The following is a 23,582-nucleotide window of genomic DNA, read 5'->3' as shown; positions in this document are numbered from 1 at the left end:
CGAGATATTTTTAGTTTGTTGATTGTTTTTTCAATATCGGCTGGGTCGGATACGTCAAGCCATGGAGTGTTGGTCCGTTGTTTCACTGTGCCCACGTCTTGGTCCGGGCTCTTAAATTCTGTTGTGAAGTAGCGCATCCAAATTGCTTCAGACACTGCGTTACTCTGCACGGCACTTAGTGTATTGTTTGCTGCATTTACCAGGCCCCAGAAATCCCTGGCCTTTTTTGATTGCAATTTGATCATCATTTCTTTGGCATCTTTTTGGATTTGGGAAACTCTGTGTTGTTTTCTCCAGTTTGTATACCCTTTCATTTCCTGCTTCCATTTCTCCCAATCTTCCTGAGCATTGGTTTTTTTTGCTACTCTTTTCCATCTTCAAACTATTTTTCTTTTGTCTACCAACTCTTTGTCAAAAGCGTGTCTTGGCGCTAGTGGATTTCCGCAGTTTTTTGTCACCTGCCTTCGAAATGCCAGTAGCAAAGGTAGGTAGTTTGGCCTGACCTCACCGGATTTCATCTATTTTTTTTTTGGGTCCACGCTATTTTGATTTTCACAATGTCTGCTTCAGTTATTATTAGATGAGTTCTCTGGGCGTTGGCTCTGATAGCTGTCTCGTAGGATTCTTAATTTGGTCTGTGGCCTTGCCATGAGCACGATAGCAAGTTGTGATCGCTTTGTTTAGTCTTTATGACCTCGAAACTCCTCAAGACACTTGTAAGCCCCTCAGAGATAAAGATATAGTACAGGGTCGCTTTTGCGGCATTTCGTTCCCACGTTGGAAGGTTTTGTTGCAAAGGGAAGAGGGCATCTGTGTTTTGTATGTTCCTTACTCTGATGACTTCGTTCCACGCCTTTCCTCTTTCTCCGGCTGCATCATATATTCCGCTCCCGTGCATGGTTCCGAGGTGAGCCATCCCTGGGCTGGAGCATTTCGCATTAAATTCACCGAATATTACTATTTCGATTTTCTCGAAATCCTCGTGCAGCTTGTCGATCGTAGCACTCATGTTTGCACAGAACGTTTTAGTGGAAATCCGTTGTGGGTTCCAATAACAATTGAATACCGCTAAGGGCTTTGCATGGGGCTCTTGTTTCTTTCCATTTGGCTGATTCCATGACGTCAAGACCACCAGCAGTTCGTATGCCTCTTTCCATTTTCTTCGTTCCGATAGCTCCTGTCCTGTTTTGATCGCTACTAGGAGACCCGACGAAGGTCTACCTAGCAGACCTTTCACTGCCGCAGAAATTTCCACAGTATAGCCATCGAGCGCCGGCTTGTCCACCAGCCATGTTGCTTGAAGACATATTATGTCATATAGGCCTAGGTTCACATCTCCTGCTGTGGTCAGATGTACATGACCTCTTGTGTTCCACGAGCCCAAGGTAACATTTTCTTTTTCGGGCCTCTCCACTTCACTGCAGTGATTTCTCCTGAGGACGCTGGGTGGCCCTGGTCGTTGCTATTTTCTTGTTCTTTTTGTTCCAGCTTTGCGTTAGCCACTTCCATGGACTTGCCTTATGTTCAGCCGCCACTGTCCCCTCAATTTTGGCTATTGCTTTGTTCTTTTCCTCATGTCTCCTTGGCTCTTCACCTCTGCCCCTCCGTGCGTCCCGGTACCTGGTGTTTTTTTGTGTTTGAAAAACTTGAAATAGTCAACACCTACTGCAAAATGGATGGCTGTAATTCCACAAAAGGACGCAATGCATTCTGTACATTTCTCAGAAAATTCTGATTACCAGCATAAGTAAGATGGACTCCATCTCTGCGTAAAATGTATGTGCTACGAAACATAATATTTTCATTGTGAAAAGAGGACATGCCAACATCTCCTAGAAAGGCACAAACAGCCTTACTAACATTCTGCCTTGATTTCTCCATTTGTGGACCAAATGGAGAAGAACGCAGCCACATTTGTCTCTGCGCAATATGAGAAAATATTACTTGGGAATTTGGAAACATGTCCATGACCTTCCCAAGTCCTTTTTTCATCACAAATTGCAAAGAAATTCCTGATACATGTCCTAAACTGTTCCCTCCACAATGAATTATTATTATGTCTGGATGAAGCTCTGTCTGCAAACTAGCACAGAGTGGTACCAAGTCCAGCCACTTAATTCCACACAGTCCATGCCAGTGCACTTCCGCATGAGGGAATCCAAGATCTGCAGCTACTCCACAGCCTTGTGCATGTACCTCCAACCAATGTATCCATGAGTCTCCCATAATCCAGACAATCTGTTTTCTGAAACACACAGCCATAGCTATCTGTTCTTCTCTCAGTAAAAAGACTTTCTGACAAACTCTCTCCTTACACAACACACCCACTAAACTTTACTGACCAATCAATTGCTCTGCTCATTCTCATTTACATGCCGCTCCACCCCAAAATCCCTGTATGTAATACACAATGTCCGCAGACTACCGCCATGTCCGCGGATGTCACGCCCTCCGGTTTCCTAGGACATTCTTATGCCCAGGGGAGAAGCCCATGGCGTTTGACCTGGCGTTTACAGCAACGCCGACGCCACCGCCGGTAATCAACTACATCTCCCAAGAGGACCGTGCCTGCAAGGAACCTTTGGAACGTTTTCACTTTCTTTTGTGTGCGTTTCACGCCTCCTTTGTATTCACTTCCTATATTTGGCCACGCCCCCAGAAGCCGGTGCTCCTAAACCATTGGGTTACGCGGGCTACGCTCCTGGGATAAGTTATTCTTTCCTTGCTTACCTGGTTGCTGAATTCTACCTTTGCCTTGGACCTTGTTATCCTTGTTATCCATTTTCCTAACTCTGTCTTAGACTTCCGTTTGATCAACTCCCCTGCTCGACGACCACGGAACACACATCGGACTTGCTTTGGGTTCTGCTCCTCATGTCTGGCTCCCGGTTCCCTTCAATCCCGTATTCTTCAATCGCTCCTGGCCATCCGCTCCCCGAGCGAAGAAAGAAACACCACTTCTAATCTCTCACTGAGTGTCGTTTTCCGCGCTAGCAAGTACGGCGCTCTTTAACTACACACTTGTTGGTTTTTTTTGGGACGCTTTGCTGTGTTGCTCCGTTCCCTTGGATCTTGAGACACTTGGCTCCTGGCTTCACTCCTTGGATTGTGGGACGCTCTGCTGTTTTTTCCCGCTTATTTGCTTTCGGAACATTGGATTTTGCTTTCACTCATTGGATTGGGGGACGCTTTGCTGTTGACATCACTGATCCATTATTGGGGGAAGTCTTTGGTCCCCCCTTCTTTCAAGCAAGAACACTTCCTCTGACCTTCACTCACTCCCAGTCTTGTGTCTTGTCACAAGTAGGTATTCCGCTGGAAAAAAGGAATACACAGGTAAGCTTGTGGGGCTCGGACGGGGTAGAGGGACTGGAATTGTCAACAAACGGTATGTAATCTTTGCTTTGTTTGTTTTCTTCCCTCTAGCTCCGCTGTGCGTTCCGCCTTTTTGCCTGAGCCCTTGGCCTGACAGGTGTTCTTTTCCCTGCAAGCTGTGCTCTCAGGAAGGAAGTCTGAATTACTTTAGCGGCATCTAGCCCAAGTGATCTCTCAGAATGATCGTGGAACATACGAAGTGCGACAGTGGACATATCGTAATTTAGACAGCCCTTCTACCATTTCCACTTCACTCTCAGTGCCATTCCCTCATTGGATACAGCTAACCAGTCACACAACCACCCACCAATCACATCCAAGACCTCTACATCTAACTCCATCATCAGAGTTCAGCACTGCAAATGTACTGTAGATCACTCTGAGTACAAGTCTCATATCATTGGGAAGCACCTAATACAAAAACTACTGTACAAGTCTTCAAGACTTCTACTTGCAGCGGCATGCATATTTTCTGAACAGTACATGTACACTCTTATAAATGAATATAAACAGACTAATTGCCACTTAACCTCTATAGCCTATAAAATGAACTTATTGTAATTTTTTCCATCTGCTAAAATCAACTGTCACTTCCAAACCTGTCTGCTATCTAATTTCTTTTTTTACACACACACCTATCTAAAAAATTATAATATTAGAAAATGGAAGAAATATCAATATAATTGTGGAAAAACACTTACAGGGTAATTCATGGAAATTCGCACAAAAGTGGTGCAGGCGGCTGGCGCAAAGTGTTCCCATGCGATAGAGTGCACCAGCCGCGTGCGATAAAATCCATTTCAGCGCACAGCGTATTCATGGATTTTAGCCTCTAAAACCAGCCGTGGTGCAGAGTGGCGCAGCGACCCTGCAGCAGCGCCAGTTACACCCCCAAGAACGCCCTCGCGCAAGGAAAAGGCATCAAAATCCCCAATCCAGCCCAAAGGTCTGCGCCAACCCAAAACCAGTTTACCGGACTGCCAAACAGCAAACGCCAAGCGGGGAACGTGTATTACGGGTTTCGCGGTAACTTCCACACGCGAAAGTGCCTGTGCGAGCGGGGTACGTGTATAACTGGGGTTTGCGAGAAGTTTTACACGCGAATGGGCTGGGTACGTGTATTTCAGGGGTGCGCGTGAAGTCCCACACGCAAATGGGCTGGGTACGTGTATATCAGGGGTGCGCGGGAAGTTTTACACGCGAATGGGCTGGGTACATGTATTTCAGGGGTGCGCGTGAAGTCCCACACGCGAATGGGCTGGGTACGTGTATATCAGGGGTGCGTGGGAAGTTACACACGCGAAAGGGCCTGGGCGAGTGGGGTACGTGTATTTCAATGGTGCGCCTGAAGTTTCACACGCGAATGGGCTGGGTACGTGTATTTCAGGGGTGCGCGTGAAGTCCCACACGCGAATGGGCTGGGTACGTGTATTTCAGGGGTGCGCAGGAATTTTCACACGCGATTGGCCTGGGTACGTGTATTTCAGGGGAGAGCGTGAAGTCCCACACGCGAATGGGCTGGGTACGTGTATATCAGGGGTGCGCGGGAAGTTACACACGCGAAAGGGCCTGGGCGAGTGGGGTACGTGTATTTCAGGGGTGCGTGTGAAGTTTCACACGTGAATGGGCTTGGTAGCCCCTGCAGGCAGCCCACAACACAGGAGACTACCCTGCACCCCCGGTCATGTCCGGCAGGCAGCCCATCCACCATGGGCATGCCCCCCAGCCAAGCCACATGTCATGTTGCAATATGATCACCAACTCATGTCTCCCAGCACCCCCACCCCCCAGCAGTCAGGGGTACCTGCCAGCAGGCCCCCACTCATGTCCCCCTGCACCCCCACCCCCCAGCAGTCAGGGGCACCTGCCAGCAGGCCCCCACACATATCCCCCTGCACCCCCACCCCCCAGCAGTCAAGGGCACCTGCCAGCAGGCCCCCACTCATGTCCCCCTGCACCCCCACCCCCCAGCAGTCAGGGGCACCTGCCAGCAGGCCCCCACACATGTCCCCCTGCACCCCCACCCCCCAGCAGTCAGGGGCACCTGCCAGCAGGCCCCCACACATGTCCCCCTGCACCCCCACCCCCCAGCAGTCAGGGGCACCTGCCAGCAGGACCCCACACATGTCCCCCTGCACCCCCACCCCCAGCAGTCAGGGGCACATGCCAGCAGGCCCCCACTCATGTCCCCCTGCACCCTCACCCCCCAGCAGTTAGGGGCACCTGCCAGCAGGCCCCCACTCATGTCCCCCTGTACCCCCACCCCCCAGCAGTCAGGGGCACCTGCCAGCAGGCCCCCACACATGTCCCCCTGCACCCCCACCCCCCAGCAGTCAGGGGCACCTGCCAGCAGGCCCCCACTCATGTCCCCCCCAACATGACATGAAGATGCACAATCATGTGCCTCATGTCCACCAAAATACCACAGAACGCCACCCCAGTCTTGACACACAATGATCTTCCCAATCCACCCCACACTGACTTGGCCATCTCAAGACAGAAGTCAACTATTTACAGCAACACATGTCCGTCTCACACACACACACACACCGGTTGCCATTGATACTGTCAACCCACATTTTGACATGCATGAACCCAATGCGCAAATCACACACATGGAAGTAAAATATAAAACTGTATTATGACCAAAATCAATGCAATGAAATTAAATCATAAAAAAAGTCAAACATGAAATGAAAATCAAGTAAAAAAAATAAGAAAATGAAAATTATAAGCAATCCAAAGAAATCCTAATGATCCATTGTCCAAACTCTCCGTCCACCAAATCAAATCCAAAGGAAACGTAAAAAGTAAAATCCATTGCTCCATGGTGAAATCCAAATCATAAGTCCACATGAATCCAATGTCCAACTATTTACAAGCAATGTTCAAGGGTCCATGAGCCCGACGAAAGAAAAGAAACCGACCTAAGAAACTACCTACGAAAATAACTATATACAAAAAGGTGGGGCATTGTCCAAGCGCCCCAAATGAAATGAAAACCAAAAGGAAACCTAACACTAATTAACTATATACAATGGCAGCGGGCTAGTCCGACGGCTCACTTCCTGATTTCCCGGGCCAGGGCATCATCGAACTCCTGCTCGATGTCCCGGAGGCGGTCCACTTCCATGGCCCCGAGGGTTCGCAGGGACGATGACATCCGGACCACCAGGTCCCCGCGAATGGCCTCGAGGCACTCGGCCCACCTCAGGGCCCTCCGCATGGAGTTCTCTGCCCTGACCAGCGTGAGCCGTGCCTCTTCCGGCCGCTGCCGCTCCGCATCTATGGCGTGGGCCAACCGCTGCCACACGGAAGACACTTCCCGTCCTGGGTCCTCCTGCCCTCCGGCCGATGCCTGCCCCTCCGATGGCGAAGGCCCCGAGCCATCATGGCTCCCACCTTGTTGCTGCTGCTGCTGTGCCTGTGCCCTGCCTCCTGCTGCCTGCACAGCCTCCTCCAGCTGGGGTGCAGTTGTCGAGGTGGCCACCCCTGCTGGACGTCCAACTCCCGACTGTGGCAGGGATGTGTCCTCCACCAGCCTGGCTGCACGGTCAGAGGCAGCTCCACAGGGCACCCAGCTGATACATGGGTGGGAAGATGGCACAGAGAACGACTGGCGCATAGGGGGTTCAGGTGAGGAGGGGGTTGTAGCAAGTTCAAGTAAAATGAGGATTCCGGCCAGGGTGACTTGTCCCAGTAGGCTGACACGGTCAACGAGCCATACGAGATGACCTGAAGTCTCCTCATGAAAAGACCGCAGGTCACCTCGCATGGCCCGTTGACGCATCGCCACCACACTCAGGACAGGCTCAACCCGGTCCCGGATAGCCACGTCTGCAGGGAGAGGAAGGCCAGTTGTTGTGCGGCTATCCCCTCCCTGAAAATGGGTCTGGACGTAGGCATCCCTGCTGGTGCGAGATGATGCAGTCACAGGATCAGGGACAGGATTACACACAGGCACCTCTGCGGCGGCCTGTGCTGCCTCCTGTCCCTGCCCCTGCGCTGCACCACTAGCACCAGTGGAATCCCCACCTCCAGACCCCGTAACTGTCCCTTGCACGGCCTCCTCCTCCCCCAAACCTCCACCAACCTGGATGACTCCGTGCCATCTTCTGCCGTCGGACCCTGTGGGGTCTCAGCTGCCCCTTCTGCTGCCGAGGAGTCCAACTCCGACCTCCGCCTCTTGGACCTTCCCCTGGCAGCTGCGGCCTGGGATGCGGCACCTGTCTCTTCACTCCCCGACAAGATGACAACCTGGGAGGGGAGCTGGGCCTTGCGTCTCCGGCTGGTGGTGTGATCCCCGCCGCTGTGCTCGACAGCATTCTCTCCGCCCTCTTCATCAGTTGACGCTGCAGACAGGGAGAGATAGGAGACAGGCATCAGGACACTGTACAATGGACTGATACACACATGACAGTTGCACATGAGTGGCAGTATCAGACTTCAGACATGGCATCACAATCCCAAACACACATGGCATGTCATCTCACACATATGAGCAATTCCACAGCCATATGGAAACAGGCAGCAACATCCATACACATACAACAGCATGAGCAGCCAAAGGTGAGCCAGACATCACATAAAACACAGGAAGTGCACTAGACATGCACTCACGCCACCACACCTACATGCATGTGTACACCTCCACCAACTGTCGCAGTGATGAGATTTGCACCCATGTCACATCGGGCAATCAGTCTTCTACATATCAGTGTCCCAAGCATCCATGTTGCATCACTGTTGCACCCTTGTCAGATACACACACATGCACATGTACACGGTGCAGATACATGCAGCTGGAACCGACATCCATGTGTCACACCACAACCATGACAACTTACATACACAGTCATTCAAACATGTGTGCTCAGACATCTGCATTTGCCATGCAAGCTTACACACACATGCACCATCCATGTGTCTCACACAAGAGAGGACTCGCATGTGTTAGCCCCACGGCCCTGTACATACACATCCATACATGGCCCTCCAAAAACACATGTGCAACCTGCACACTACAGGCACACCACCACACGCACAGCCTACAATCAGCATGCATGTACACTTACCGCTCAACTCCAGACGGGCTGCCTCTCAAGGACCTGGCTGTGGAGCGCTTTCCAGGACCATCATCTGATGTTCCGACAGGTGGCCCCGGCGCCTCTTACCATCCACTGGCTTCACGAGGCACCGGGCCTTGTTGAGGGTCCTGGCCCTGAAGTCATCCCAGCGCTTCTTGACATGTTTGTAGTCGTGGACTGCCACCCCCTCCACGTTGATGGCAGTCACGATGTCCGTCCAGATCCTGGTCCGTCCTTCCTTGTCGGCGCGCATACTTCCGAAGAGGGCATCATACTGCCCAGGACTTGCTCCACCAGGACACCAACTTCGGTGGCACTGAAGCTGGTGGCCCTCTGCCTCTCTGGCTGGGGGTTGCCAGTGCTGCCAGATGGTGTTGTGCCCGACATGGCAACCCCAGAGGCAGCAGTGGGTTGGCATCTGGGTCCTGGGGCTGGGCTGTGGAGCGATGGAATCCCAGTCGGGAGTCTTCAGTTCCAGCAGGGGTGGTCACAGCAACTGCACCCCTGGCTGATGTGCAGGCAGCAAATAGCAGGTCACGTGGGCAGCAGGCAGTCAGGCAGCAGCAGATGGCAGGTGGGAGCGTGCTCGGGGCTCTGGGGGGCAGTAATTTGGCCTTCTGGGCAGGAGCATGGTCTTCCATGTTCATACGCGTTGCCAGCTTGATACGGAGTGATTTGGCACGTGAACATTCTGCACGTCAGCGTGTGATTCGAGGAAAGGCCCTTAGCGCGTAAGCGCGTCAGCACGCATACGCTATTTCATTGGACCAAAGGCCCTTAGCGCGTAAGCGCGTCTGTGACGTATCGCGCACGGGCGTTGCCCTGGCAGGGCTTGAAGATCCCAAGTGGATTTCCATTGCTCTGTACGTGCTTTTCGTGGGGTGCGGTGCGTGTGTTTTCCAGGCGTTGGGGTTCACACGCTATTACTTCACAGCGGGTGGGTGTTGGCTACGCGTTCTTCTACACGCAAGGCAGACATTGAGTGGTACCCTGCTCCCCCAGGCCCGATCACATTTAAAACCACCCGCGAGCCCCTGGAATACACATACCCTCTCCCCCAAGCCCGATCGCATGTTCAACTTCCCGCGAGCCCCTGAAATACAGGTACCCCGCTCCTCCAGGCCCGATCACTTGTCAAACGTCTCGCGCACCCCTGAAATACACGTTCCCAGGCCAATCGCGTGTGAAATTTCTCACGCACCCCTGAAATACACGTACCCAGGACAATCGCATGTGAAACTTCTCGCGCACCCCTGAAATACACGTACCCAGGCCAATTGCGTGTGAAACTTCTCGCGCAGCCCTGAAATACATGTACCCAGCCCAATCGCGTGTAAATCTTCTCACGCACCCCTGAAATACACGTACCCAGGCCAATCGCGTGTGAAACTTCTCACGCACCCCTGAAATACACGTTTCCCGCTCCCCCAGGCCCGATCGCGTGTTAAACTTCCAGTGAGCCCCTGAAATACACGTACCCCGCTCCCCCAGGCCCGATTGCGTGTCAAAATTCTCATGCACCCCTGAAATACACGTACCCAGGCCAATCGCGTGTGAAACTTCTCACGCACCCCTGAAATACACGTTTCCCGCTCCCCCAGGCCCGATCGCGTGTTAAACTTCCCGCGAGCCCCTGAAATACACGTACCCCGCTCCCCCAGGCCCGATCGCGTGTCAAACTTCTCGCGCGCCCCTGAAATACACGTACCCAGGCCAATTGCGTGTAAAACTTCTCGCGCACCCCTGAAATACACGTACCCAGGACAATCGCGTGTGAAACTTCTCGCGCACCCCTGAAATACACGTACCCAGGTCAATCGCGTGTGAAACTTCTCGCGCACCCCTGAAATACACGTACCCAGGCCAATCGCGTGTAAAACTTCTTGCGCACCCCTGAAATACACATACCCAGGCCAATCGCATGTGAAACTTCTCACGCACCTCTGAAATACACGTACCCCGCTCCCCCAGGCCCGATCGCGTGTTAAACTTCCTGCAAGCCCTGGAATACATGTACCCCGCTCCCCCAGGCCCGATCACGTGTAAAACTTCCTGCAAGCTCCTGAAATACACGTACCCCGCTCTCCCAGGCCCGATCGCGTATAAAACTTCCCGCAAGCCCCTGAAATACACGTACCCCGCTCTCCCAGGCCCGATCGCTTGTTAAACTTCCCGCGAGCCCCTGAAATACACGTACCCCGCTCCCCCAGGCCCGATCGCGTGTTAAACTTCCCGCGAGCCCCTGAAATACACGTACCCCGCTCCCCCAGGCCCGATCGTGTGTTAAACTTCCCGTGAGCCCCTGAAATACACATACCCCGCCCCCCATGCCCGATCGCGTGTAAAACTTCCCGTGCACCCACGGAATACACGCACACGCTATTATTCACACAGCGGGTGTCCATGTTTGTCGCATACCCCTTTGCACGTCATTTGTCCTAGAGGGCCACAGTATGGGACATTCATCAGAGCTGTGTATACGCGCTTTTTGTTAGCACACATTTTGGCACACATTTTTTTCATGCACAGGGACGCTACCGCCTGCTTTCATGTGGCGGACGTGTATGGGCCTGTGCGCGTCTTTGCCCGTGCGCTGGTTTGCCCTATTCGATTCCATGAATACGTGTTGTAGGCAAGCGTGTGGGCGTTCCGCGCACTTGCCTCCTGTACTTCCCCCGTGACACCCACATTTTCACAAGTTGTTACCCATTCCGCGTGTCACGCCCCGTGTTCTGCCTACTTTTGTTATGTGCGCCGCGCTATGTGCGCTTTCGCTGTGGCCTTAGCGCACGCCGTTAGATGACCTGTGCGCCGGCGTGCGCCGCACACTTTTTCAGCGCACATCCCACATTTTACTCGCGCACGGACCTCCATGAATAGATGTGCGCTGGTTTCCCTGCGATATTCGCACTTGCACTGCGATTTTTCCAGTAGCACTGCGAATCGCACGTTTTCGCACACATGCGCCGATTTTTTCAGCGCACATTCATTCCATCGTTGAATCGGTCTGTTAGTAGTGTATCATAAAGTAACACACAGCCAGTAAAATGTCATGCATCTTCATACACTCACTCACATAGACACTTTCATTGAAATGCTCCCAGCTACGATAACACCACTACCTGTAACTCACATCCTTCTACTTTATTACCCACAGCTTCACAAATACATATATTCCATGCTTTTCTATACAGTTTCTACCATTTACCTAATATAAATTGCAAAATAAATATAACATTATTTCTTCTTTCTCCTAACATTCTATAACACAGCTTTAAAAAACCAAGTGAATTTCATATCCTTAATATTCTATTCATTTACAAAGCATGTTGAACTAACATAATATAAATAAAATACAAAGGCTGCACATAGTCAAATGAAACTGCATGCATACACTATGTTCAGATATCAAACAAGAATACTACAACAAAGACATAAAAATGAATCTCTCAATTAACATCACTGCTATAAAAACACAAAATTACGGACTTCTTTCTTTTACAATTGCAGTGAAAACCACTTTCCTGGAAAACAGCAACATCTGAACTACAAACACCAACTACAAAGAAACCTGCTCATTCCACAAAAAAAGTAAGTACAATACTATTTTAGTTTCTCTGCCTAGTCTTTAAATCTCTCCACAATCTTGCTCCCCCTTATCTCTCCTCTCTCCTCTCTTTCTACACTCCCTCCCACTCCCTTCACTCTGCTGACCACTTTCTTCTCACTATTTCTCCTTCCCCTTGTGCCACATCCTGTTTCCGCTCCTTCCATCTCCTAGCCCCCCTGCACGGGAACTCCTTACCTCTCTCGCTCCCCTCTATTTCTACCTTTTCCTCATTCTACACTTTCCTCAAATCTCTCCTTCTCCATTACCCAACATGAAACCCCTCCCACCTTCTTGCCCCATACCCCCTTGCCTTATCTCCTTAAGCATCTCCCTCCCCATTCCTCTCCCCCCTTCTCACCTTTAACCCCATCCGTTTCCCTCCTCCTCCTCTTCCCCATCCTTCCCTCTTTCTCACTTCACCTGCACTACTCTCCTTCTCCCCTTCAGTTTAATTGGTCTACTTACTGTTTTCTTGATCTGATTCTCAATTTTAAATTGCTTCCACTATTACTGTTATAATGTTAATTGTTATATGCATCATCTTGTTATTAAAATATATTACTCAAACACACTGTGCGGGTGATTCATGTAATTTGTGCACCAAAAAAACAAAGATTTGTGTACCATTCTACCCACAAATCACCATTTATTAAACAGGGATTGGCATGCAGAATGGCAAACAAATCCCCATTTTTTAGAGCACAAATAACATAACTCAGCCCCTAGAATATTAGTATTACAAAACAAAGAATTGTTTTAATTTTACACCATTTGATTTTCTATTAGTGCATATCCTCACCAATAGCTCACTTTCTACTGTCATCTGAACCACAGTATAGTAACACACAAATAGAAGAATAGCCTTCCCAACTAATTTTAGCTGCCCAACGCACAATCACACACCACCAGATACATCTTTACCATCATACTCAAACACTCATGCATACAGCACACATACATTGCACAACAGCCCAACTAATACCTTCTATTTTCTTTGTTTGAACAGACCCCACAGAATGCCTACCAGAAAGCAAGTCCATAGAAAGCAACGCAGAAATAGAGCAAATGAAAATAAAAATGTCCAAAATAAGCATCCATCTGTAGCAGAGTTTGTACAAAGATTTCAAACAAAACAACTAATACAGTCATTTAGCAAAACCAAACAATCTTCCAGTACAGAAACTTTGCCTCCTCTATCAAAATGTAAAAGAAAACAGAAAATGATTAACAGAAATGCAGCTACCACTACTGCTAAAACTGTTCCTATAAATCTTGATATAGTAGGAAGTAACCATACCAAAAAAGGTATATTAGCAAAAAAGTTCCGCCACAGAGTCCTTCAGAATCTTGTACAAACAGGAGACAAATCATGCACAACTCTTAAAAACTACCGTAGAAAATTAATCTTAGAAGCTTCGATAGACAGTGCAATCCTACTCAAAAGAAAGTTATTTATTTTAGTGTTAAACAGAATGAAACCACTAACAAAACTAAGTACTAAATTACAAAAAAAGCTTCTCAATAAATGGAATGTCAACAAAAATAACTTCTTAAATATCTGTGGAGGTGAATGGAGTCACACCACAAGCAAAGAACCATATTTCAACGAAGAAGCATACAAACAAAATCAAACAAACACAATTGCCATCCATAGCAGTGGACGAGGTTATGGAAAACGTAATAATAACATAATGGAACAAGAAATATTGCTTACAAAAATATCCCCAGAACTCAATTCTCCATTCGACTGAACCAGAATGTCCAGTATACAAATGGTCATGCACGTCAAAGTGTAACATTGCCAAAAAATCATTCAAATTTTTACACCAGTTCTTCAGTCAATATGTAAAAGGCAAAGACAAAATCAAAATAAAACTGCTGCAAAATATGGATATCTGTCCAGTGCGCAAATACACAGGACTGCAAGGACATTCATTGGCCTGCATTTCAGGACCTATTTGAAAAAGCAGCTTTCATCATATCAAAAAGATATCAACACATCATTCAACTATAAGAAATCTAGTCTATAAACTGTACTATGCTAAAAGTCCTGCTTTAGCACTAGCCAATTTAAATAACACTCTTCTACATGGTACAGCCAAAGACCTACTCGAAGAAATCAACCATATCCAGAGTAAATATTTTGGAAGTGAAAACCACTTAAAAAATGCAATAGCTTTACAACAGACTAGCAACAATTCTGCACATGGCAACCTTCTACTACACACATACAAAAAAGAAATAATTAAATTGAAAAGTACATCCGCTGAAGTACCAAACCATGCGTGAGTGTGTTGCCGCAGAACTTTTTATAAAAGTAACACAAACACTATAGACATAACATACAAAATGGGAGACAATGAAGATTCCAAATGGTTTGAATTAGCTCTCTACATTATAGCAGAAAACAAATATGAAATAACTGACCCCTTAACACTTTGCAGTTACTGCACTACAAAACTTAACAACAATCAAACTCCTTCATGTGCTATCACAAATAATTTGGAATTATTCCCTCTACCAAAACCCCTGCAACAACTCAATTTATATGAGAGCATCATAATTCAAACAGTGCCCCCATGTCAAGCAATAATACGCCTTCAACCAAAAACAGCACAATTACCTCCCTCTGAATTGGTGAAAGGCATTCGCGGCAAAGTAGTGTATTTACCATTAGATCTAAAAGAAAATTACCAATACTAACATGATCTTTTCTTTTATCACAGAAATTGACAAAGAATATATGTACTCCAGTTACCAATCCAAACAGTATGTATATTACAATAAGTACAGCTCATAAATACTGCTCCATAACACAACCATTGAAGCAAACAGTGCATATAACTTTGGTCTAGGCTGCATGGCCCGTGCACCCAAAAATCTAGGACCTAACCACAACCACCATAGCATATCACACCCATGGTAGCTTATAACTTTGGTACTTATAACTTTGGTTTTGGGAAAGCCCTGTCCACAACCACTGCAACATATAACACCCATGGTAGCTTATAACTTCGCTAATTATGACTTCGGTCTTGGGTAGGCCCTGGCCACAACAAATGTAACATATCACACCCATGGTAGTTTGTAACTTCGGTACATATAACTTCGGTCTTGGGTAGGCCCGGGCCACAACCACCGCAACCTATCATACCCATGGTAGCTTATAACTTCAGTACTTATAACTTTGGTCTTGAAGTTTGGTCTTGGATGCATGACCTTCGGCCATGCACCCAAGACTCTAGGCCCTGGCCACAACCACCACAGCATATCACACCCATAGAATCAAACATTTTTACTATGTCATATGGCCAATTTTTATGTCCACGGACACGGTGTGTGTTCTTAGAACAGTTTCAACTTGCCTGCGAACAGTACGGAAAGGTATAGTGTCCTTAGGACACCTCCATTTTCATTTAATTACGGACATCCCGGACACCGTGTGTGTTCTTAGAACAGTTTCAACTTGCCTGTGAACAGTACAGACAGGTATAGTGTCCTTAGGACACCTCCATTTTCATTTCATTACGGACTATAACTGCGGTACTTATAACTTTGATCATGAACTTTGGACTTGGGTGCACCCAAGACTCTACGCCCTGACCACAAACACCACATGCACCCAAGACTGTAGGCCCTGACCACAACCACCACATGCACCCAAGACTCTAGGCCTTGCCACAACCACCGCAGCATATCACAACCATAGATCACACCCATGTTTGATTCTATGGGTGTGATCTATGGGTGTAATATGCTGCGGTGGTTGTGTCCAGGGCCTAGAGTCTTGGGTGCCTGGACTATGGCCTACGGCTTTCGGCCATGCACCCAAGACTCTAGGGCCTGGCCGCAACCACCGCAGCATATCACACCCATAGATCGCACCCATAGAATCAAACATTTTAACTATGTCATATGGTCAATTTTTATGTCCGCGAACACCGTGTATGTTCTTAGAACAGTTTCAACTTGCCTGCCAACAGTACGGACAGGTATAGTATCCTTAGGACACCTCAATTTCCGTTTAATTACCTACATCTTAGACACCGTGTGTGTTCTTAGAACATTTTCAACTTGCATGTGAACAGTACGGACAGGTATAGTGTCCTTTGAACACCTCCATTTTCATTTAATTACGAACATCCCAGACACCATGTGTGTTCTTAGAACAGTTTCTACTTGCCTGCGAACGGTAAATACAGGTATAGTGTCCTTAGGACACCTCCATTTTCTTTTGATTACGGACTATAACTGCAGTACTTATAACTGTTGTCTTGAACTTTGGTCTTGGGTGCACCCAAGACTCTAGGCCCTCACAACAACCACCACATGCACCAAAGACTCTAGGCCCTGACCACAACCACCACATGTACCCAAGACTCTAGGCCTTGCCACAACCAACGCAGCATATCACACCCATAGATTACACCCATAGAATCAAATATTTTAACTATGCCATATGGGCATTTTTTATGTCCGCGGACACTGTGTATGTTCCTAGAACAGTTTCAACTTGGCTGCGAACAGTACGGACAGGTATAGTGTCCTTAGGACACCTCCATTGTTGTTTAATTACAGACATCTCGGACACCCTGTGTGTTCTTAGAACAGTTTCAACTTGGCTGCGAAAAGTACGGACAGGAATAGTGTCCTTAGAACACCCCACTTGCCCAATTACGGACATCCCGGACACTGTGTGTGTTCTTAGAATAGTTTCAACTTGTCTGCGAACAGTACGGACAGGTATAGTGTCCTTAGGACACCTCCATTTGGGTTGATTGCAGACATCAAGGACAGCGCATCTTCCGCGGACACAACAAACACAACAGGGGTGCCTGCCACCTAAATAGATACAATATTTGACCCATCTTTTACTACCCCACCCTCCCCAAACAGTCTTACACGCCAACACACTTGCCAAAATTGTATTTTTCCACCATTTGTCACTGCACTGATGTCCGTGGTCACAAGATGGCGGGCGTTCCCAAAAATCTGACGCACTCCACGCTCTTCACCATCCAATCAGCGGATACGTTGCATGTCCGTGGACATGATGCAAGCCGATTAGCCAATCAGAACACTGTCCACAGAGCGAACAGGGAAGTGTGTCCGCGTACCGGACATAGATACATAGATATCACTCATTTTTTGTGACCTACTTTTTGGTCATTTTTAAAAAACTACTGGACGTCGTTTCACCAAATTTACAAAAGCACGCTTTCGGGACCAAGCCGCTGCTCCTGCCACAAATTTGGTGAATATCCGTCCAGTGGTTTGGGCTGTAGAGGTGAGCAAAGTTTTTTCCCCATTCAGTCTATGGGAAAAAAAGACATTTTGGGATCCCCCCTATAACTTGCCCCCCCAGACCAAACCTCACCAAACTTTGCAAGAAAATTCAGAGTGGGCCATATACATTATTTGCAAAGTTTGTTGAAGATTCGTCCAGGGAGAACAAAGTTATGAGCCGGCCAAAAAGTGCTCTTCCTATGGGATTAGCAACTTAACCATAAACACACGGCCACTAGTGTGGCCGTGTAATATATATCTATCTATATCTATCTATATATCTATCTATATCTATCTATATATCTATTGTTTTCTCATTATAATGATCTATTTTTACATGTGGGAGCAAAATTAATTCAAATAGAGACAATAGAAAATACATTTGCATTAAGAGTCCCAATAAGCTACACAATGATTTTCTTGTACTTATAATTGTATACATTATATAGTAATTCCTTTACAATCAGAACATTTTGTTGTACATCGTTTCATTGACGCCAGCCCCTTTTCATAATATCATAATAGGGGTCCCTTTTTTCTGTATAGGGCTATTTTCAGTGGAACCATTTATGATTGACCTGAGTTGTTTGGCAATAGGATTATGAATGGGAACATCTTAAAACAATTTAGTGGTCAGCAATTTCCTTTGGGGAGCCAGATTGCTCACTATTGTTCACCAGAGCATTACATTAAGTGGGTTCAAGTATTGTAAAGTAATGTAGTATTCTAGGTGGCAGTATTCTTTTAGTGGTCAGAAGGCCATCAACGTTAGCAAGTGCTTGACTTTGTTTGTGCTGTTTATGAGCCACTAGTTGAGCCCATTTAGGGCTATGCCATCCACAATGATTAGTGTATGTAAGATGGGTGGCTAGTGCATGAGTTTGCTCTGGAGACAGCCCCCATTGTTGAGGACCTTGCATGTCTTTTAAATGCCAGATTAATTGTGAATAACTTCCATAGAATGACATCCTCCCATCTAGTTAATGTGTAACCCCATCTGCTTGTAAATAACCTTCCATTACAATGCCTGCAATCTGTACTCATTGTGAGGTAATGAGCGGCTTGGATTCTTTGACATGTTTCCATAAATTGACAGTCCATCTCCACCTGTGATTCAAAAGTTATGCAAAACATTCTGAAATGTGTTTCTAAAACTTAGAATCATAACAAGGTTTGTCTAGTTTGGAGGTTTCCTGAATCTATAAATATTGGTATGTATATATATAAAACAAAGTCATGTTTGTGGGTTTGTATGTGGCATTGAACTTGGAGAAGTAACTCCTCATGAACAGTGAGGTCTGGCGTCACGAGTTTTGCATGTAGTATTCTTTATTTCATTGCTGAATTAATGCAACTATTTCTAGCTCGATAGGTCATCCCATTCCGGAGAATTATTATTTTTGTTTTTCAGCATTGCATTTTGTGGTGTTCTGCCACCATCTACAGGTTATTTGTAGAAAGTGCTCATCATCCTGCTGTCTGTGCTGATCTGGTCTTGCGTTTTTTTTGTTGGTTTTTTTATTTTTTTAGAAGAAAGTGAGTGTGTCTTTCTTTTCATTCATTTGTTTGCAATAAACTTGATTCATGTTAATTTCACTAATTAATTGAACGCCAAATTTTTATTTACCTCTGATTTGAATTCTCACATGAATATCATATTTGTATGCTTACTCTGTTTATTTACAGTGTGTGTTTAGCAGCGAAAATGGACACAACTGCTAACAACACTGCAAATAAGTAAGCATACACATATGACATTGATGTGAGAAGTTAAATCAGAGATAAATAAAAATGTGGTGTTCAATGTATTAGTGAAATTAACATGTATTGCATTTTACCTTTGTGTCAAACAACAATATCTGTGCTTCTTTTTCGGTGGAATATGAAACCAAATCTGACAATGGACATCCTGGGCAGAGCCGGGTACTTAAGCGAGTATATCTGTATATCTTGGTAGATATCTATATATCGTGGTATACTAAGTTCTGTAAACACCACATTTCTGTTAGACCAAACTGGAATATGTCAATAACTGAAAGATCGCTCTTCCTTTACTGATCTTTTCTATATTAGAAGATTGACACCTTCTTGGTCCTGAAGCTTAAGAACTGACGATCAATTAATAATGGAGAAGATTGTCAATAATATGCTGGCTTTCAAGGCTAAAGGAAATCTCATTGTCAAAGGTATCAGAAAAGCAAAGGCCTACTGATGTATTTCACTAGATAAACCCAAACTCTAACTTAAGTTAGTATTAATTACATCCTTCACCCAAATGACCAAGTGGATGATGAATCATTAGTTTGAATTCACTTTTGCTTTTTATCAGCTGAACAGGTACCTCCAGAATCTACACTCCAAGACACCTGCTGGGGATGTGTTATCGTTTGATGACAAAGGGGATGTGCGGGCTGAGTATGATATTATGAACTCGGTTTACTTTCCTAATGGATCCATGACAAACATTGAAGTTGGACGTTATGACTCTGGGGCCCCACCAGGCCATCAACTCTTCATCAAAGACAGCTCCATCAAATGGAACTCTAAGTGGGACACCACGAGCAAGGTGAGAATGAACTGTTGCTTCTCGTACACCAGCATTGTATCACCTATATGCTTTTTTATGTATTGTATATGACTCAGGCCCTTACCTTATGTATCATTGATTAGCACAATGTAGAGGACAATGTAGGGTTTTTGAGTTCATGGCACAGCATGGCAGTCCATAACTAAATGGTATTTCACTGCAGTTGACTGCACAGCTTGTTTACATATGTGCAAACAGTTCTGCTCTCACCTGTCAGGGCTTTAGCTTTTTCTATTCCATATGGCACACACACCTTTCTATACAGCTGGAAGCAGATTGTGTCATGTCAAATTCATATGTAAAACAGGTCAACACTGATCTACTGCAAAGGAAAATGTAAAGCTTGCATATGAGTGCCTTTTCTGTCGCTGTAATAGTATGCAGATGATAAAGGCACTTTTAGAACTATTGATGTTTCCACCTTGACAACTTTTTTTTAATACTCCTTTGGATGTATTGCTGACTTTTATATTAGTAAAACAAATGTTTTAACCAATAGGAATGCAGTAGGTGGTAATAGCATTATTTACTGTTTGTTGTCTATATCCCCTTGTTCTATACATAAAGAAATGAATGCACAAGGAAATACATCTTGCTCCAATAGTTTACACACATATAAACCTACTGCAGCCTTCTGGTAACTCCACCATAGAAGAAGTCCTTCAGAGGTTGTAGATTAATATCAATACAGTATCTCGGGAGTGAATGTCTTGGGGCAACCTTTGCCTAGTGGGTTTAGTTTTATGCTGCATGTTTGCTGGTAGGGGTGGCACAGATCTGGATAGTTAATGATTTAGCGGGTATAATCTTACACTCAATTTCTAATAACTCCTCTGCTAAGGAGAAATGTGCACAGAGTGAAATGAGGCTTAAAGGATGATTGTAACCCCAGAATGTTGTTATATATTGCAGTTGAACCCAAAGTGTAAAAGCTACTCTACTTTTCTTACTTCACAATCTTATTACTGCTCTTGCCAACAGCAGTGCCCTCCCCTGCATTTGTCTTCCCCTTAGGCAGTAGGTTTTGCTGCCTCATTCCAGGAGAAGCAGTTTGTAGAGATGTGTGGGGCAGGAACCTGTGTTATGTCCAGACTTTTAGCAAATGTTTACTAGAAGGGACAACATGGTTTACCTACCCCTTCTGCACTGGATGCCACCCCTCTGCTACCTCCTATCCCTCTTCCTCACACCTCACATGTATGTTCCTATGATCCTCCTCCTGCCCTGCATCTGCCCCCTTCTGCACCAACTGCTGCTCACCTCTGCCTCCTTCCACTAATCCACCCTCCTGTTTCCCTACATCCACCACCTCTTGTTGCACCTCTTGCTGCTCTTCATACACACCCATCTCCTCCTGTACTGTTTCTACCTCTTCATGTTCCTCCACCTGCTGGCCCTCCTGCTTCTGCCCCTTCGTCTCCTTCCTCCCTTGTTCCACATCCAGCTCTTTGTTTTTCTTCAGCAGCTGCTCCCTCAAAATCCTTGCCACAACCGATCCTCACTTGCAGCAGCCACTATCTCCTGCGGCAAAGCCATCATCCTCCTACTTCAGTGACCTACCTTTACCTAGTCCTACCACATCAGTTGAGTCGCTGGCCCCAATGACCACATAATACAGGTTGGCTCCTTCCTTTCGACCTCCTCTTCATTTCTGTTGCTTTTCAGCTCTCTACTATAGGACAAACCAAGGCCACTACTAGCCACAGAACTGTCCAAAGCACTTTTACCATCTCTTATATTGTGTCACATATTCATTAAATATTCAAACAAGGCCCCAACCTCAGTCTCAATGGGCTTTGCAACCATATATTTGCCAACATGCACTTGACCATCCAAGATATTTAGTATCCCTTTTTGTCCACCCTCTCTTAAGATGCTCTCAAAATAAATGCAGCAGGAAAGAAGTGCAGAGAAAGAATAACCTATAAGTGTATAGGGGAAAGAGTGTTTTTTTGTGTCATTTTTGTGATTATTGGGATTTTTGGGATTTTTGGGATGTTGAAGTCAGGAAAGGAAAGGAGCTTGGTGCCCAAAAGGTTTTACAAGCGATACCATAAAGGTTGTCACCAAGAGATTCATACTTCCTTTCTTTTTTGTTTTTGGATGTAGTGGGCAGGGTAAGGGAAAAGGTTAAAACATGATCACAAATGCTTTCAGAATGACTTTGCAAAGATTACACAGACCAGAAGTAAAATAAAGAACCTTCAGAAACCTGGTACAAATGAAGAATAAAAGACCACCAAATGAGACACAAATTGCACAACATTGTTCAAATGGCTAAATCATAAACTCTCTTATAGTGAGGATCTACCCTGTACCACACTCGAATAGCCAAACGAAACCCACAAAGAAACAGCAAGTGAGCTGGATATTATAATTGATAATCAAATTATCCTTTGGATGCAAGGCTTTGATAGGTATACCAAACCCTTAACAGATTTGGTGGATCTGTTTGGTTGCGAGTTTGGTGTGGTACATGTTTATAGAGTAGCAATGGTAATAACTGAAGACAGAAAATGTGGACAGCACAAAATAGATCTTAAATGCACCTTCAATGATCATAATATGTACATATCTATGCAGACTTGCAGTCCTGGAGTCCAGTGGAGATGGCGGCTGTGGATAATTGTGGGGGGTGGTAACAGTCTAAGGCAATGCTCTGAGGGGACCAAAGGTAGTTCTTCATGTCAGTCACTTTGGAACGTCCTTCTGACTGGAAAATAGATGCAGCACAGTTTGGACAACAGAATTTAAATAGAGGAGAGCTTCGGATGCTGGAGTGAAAGGGAGTGACAAGCAATAGCGTAGTTGAGCAAAAGATGTGTATTGTTGCTTTGAAAATACAAATGCAGGCACATTTCAATAACAGTAGCTCTGTGCAGTTTGGCCTCCTGACACATGCTGCTGTATCTCCCTAAGTCCATAGAAATCCACAGCTCTCTGCCTTGCAGTTGGCCCACATATGTGTGGATCTTCTTCAGTGACATGTCAGAAAACACAGAGGCAGATAGGGCAAGGAATGTTAGCTCACAGGAGTGGACATTGAAGAAGCTGGTATGGCCTCAAGAAACATGCACCATTGAGACCATCCCCCATGTGTGGAATAGCCTTTGGCCTGTGGGGAAAACCTCTGAACTCTGATCCTCAATGCTCTTCAACCTGATGTATTTTAGGACTATACTACACATCAAATTGTTCTTCTACTTCACATGACACTCCAGTGACTGAACATAGGACCTTCAGTAAGGATTATTCATGAACATGATACTCAAATCATTTAAAACACCAATGCCTGTTGCATGCCAGGCCTATGTGTGCTCAATATCTTTCCACGCATATACTCTTGCTCACCTGCGAGCTTGCCATATTGTGAACCTGTGACACATATTGCTGTTCAGCTGCTGCTCTCTAACGCAACATGATTCTATAATCTGACATATACTTATCTGCTGCTTTAACTTCAAAGCACACAGTCTAGTTGGCTTTGCTTGCTATGAAAAGTATCTAAACATAAATACAAACCACATGTGCAATTGCTATGTTAACAGTATAGAAGACACTCAGAGATCAGACTGCGCCAATTAGTGTTTCAAAAAACCAAGTGTTGGTTTTATCTAAACGATTGCCCTTTCTCATG

At 46.1% G+C, this 23,582-nt stretch overlaps 1 protein-coding gene across 1 annotated transcript in view; it reads left to right on the top strand.

The window, feature by feature from the left end:
• Positions 1 to 469: 469 nt before the first annotated feature.
• LOC138510678 (vomeronasal type-2 receptor 116-like) overlaps positions 470 to 23,582 on the top strand; it is a 57,181-nt gene continuing 34,068 nt past the window's right edge. Inside the window, exons 1-2 of the mRNA XM_069626457.1 lie at positions 470 to 484; positions 19,688 to 19,924. Of these exons, the coding sequence (XP_069482558.1) occupies positions 470 to 484; positions 19,688 to 19,924 (252 nt within the window). The remainder of the gene's footprint in view (positions 485 to 19,687; positions 19,925 to 23,582) is intronic.

This window comes from Ambystoma mexicanum, chromosome 6p, assembly GCF_040938575.1.
Source record: "Ambystoma mexicanum isolate Mex_15411 chromosome 6p, UKY_AmexF1_1, whole genome shotgun sequence".
Lineage (NCBI taxonomy): Eukaryota > Metazoa > Chordata > Amphibia > Caudata > Ambystomatidae > Ambystoma > Ambystoma mexicanum.
This window is presented reverse-complemented; position numbering and strand designations above follow the sequence as displayed.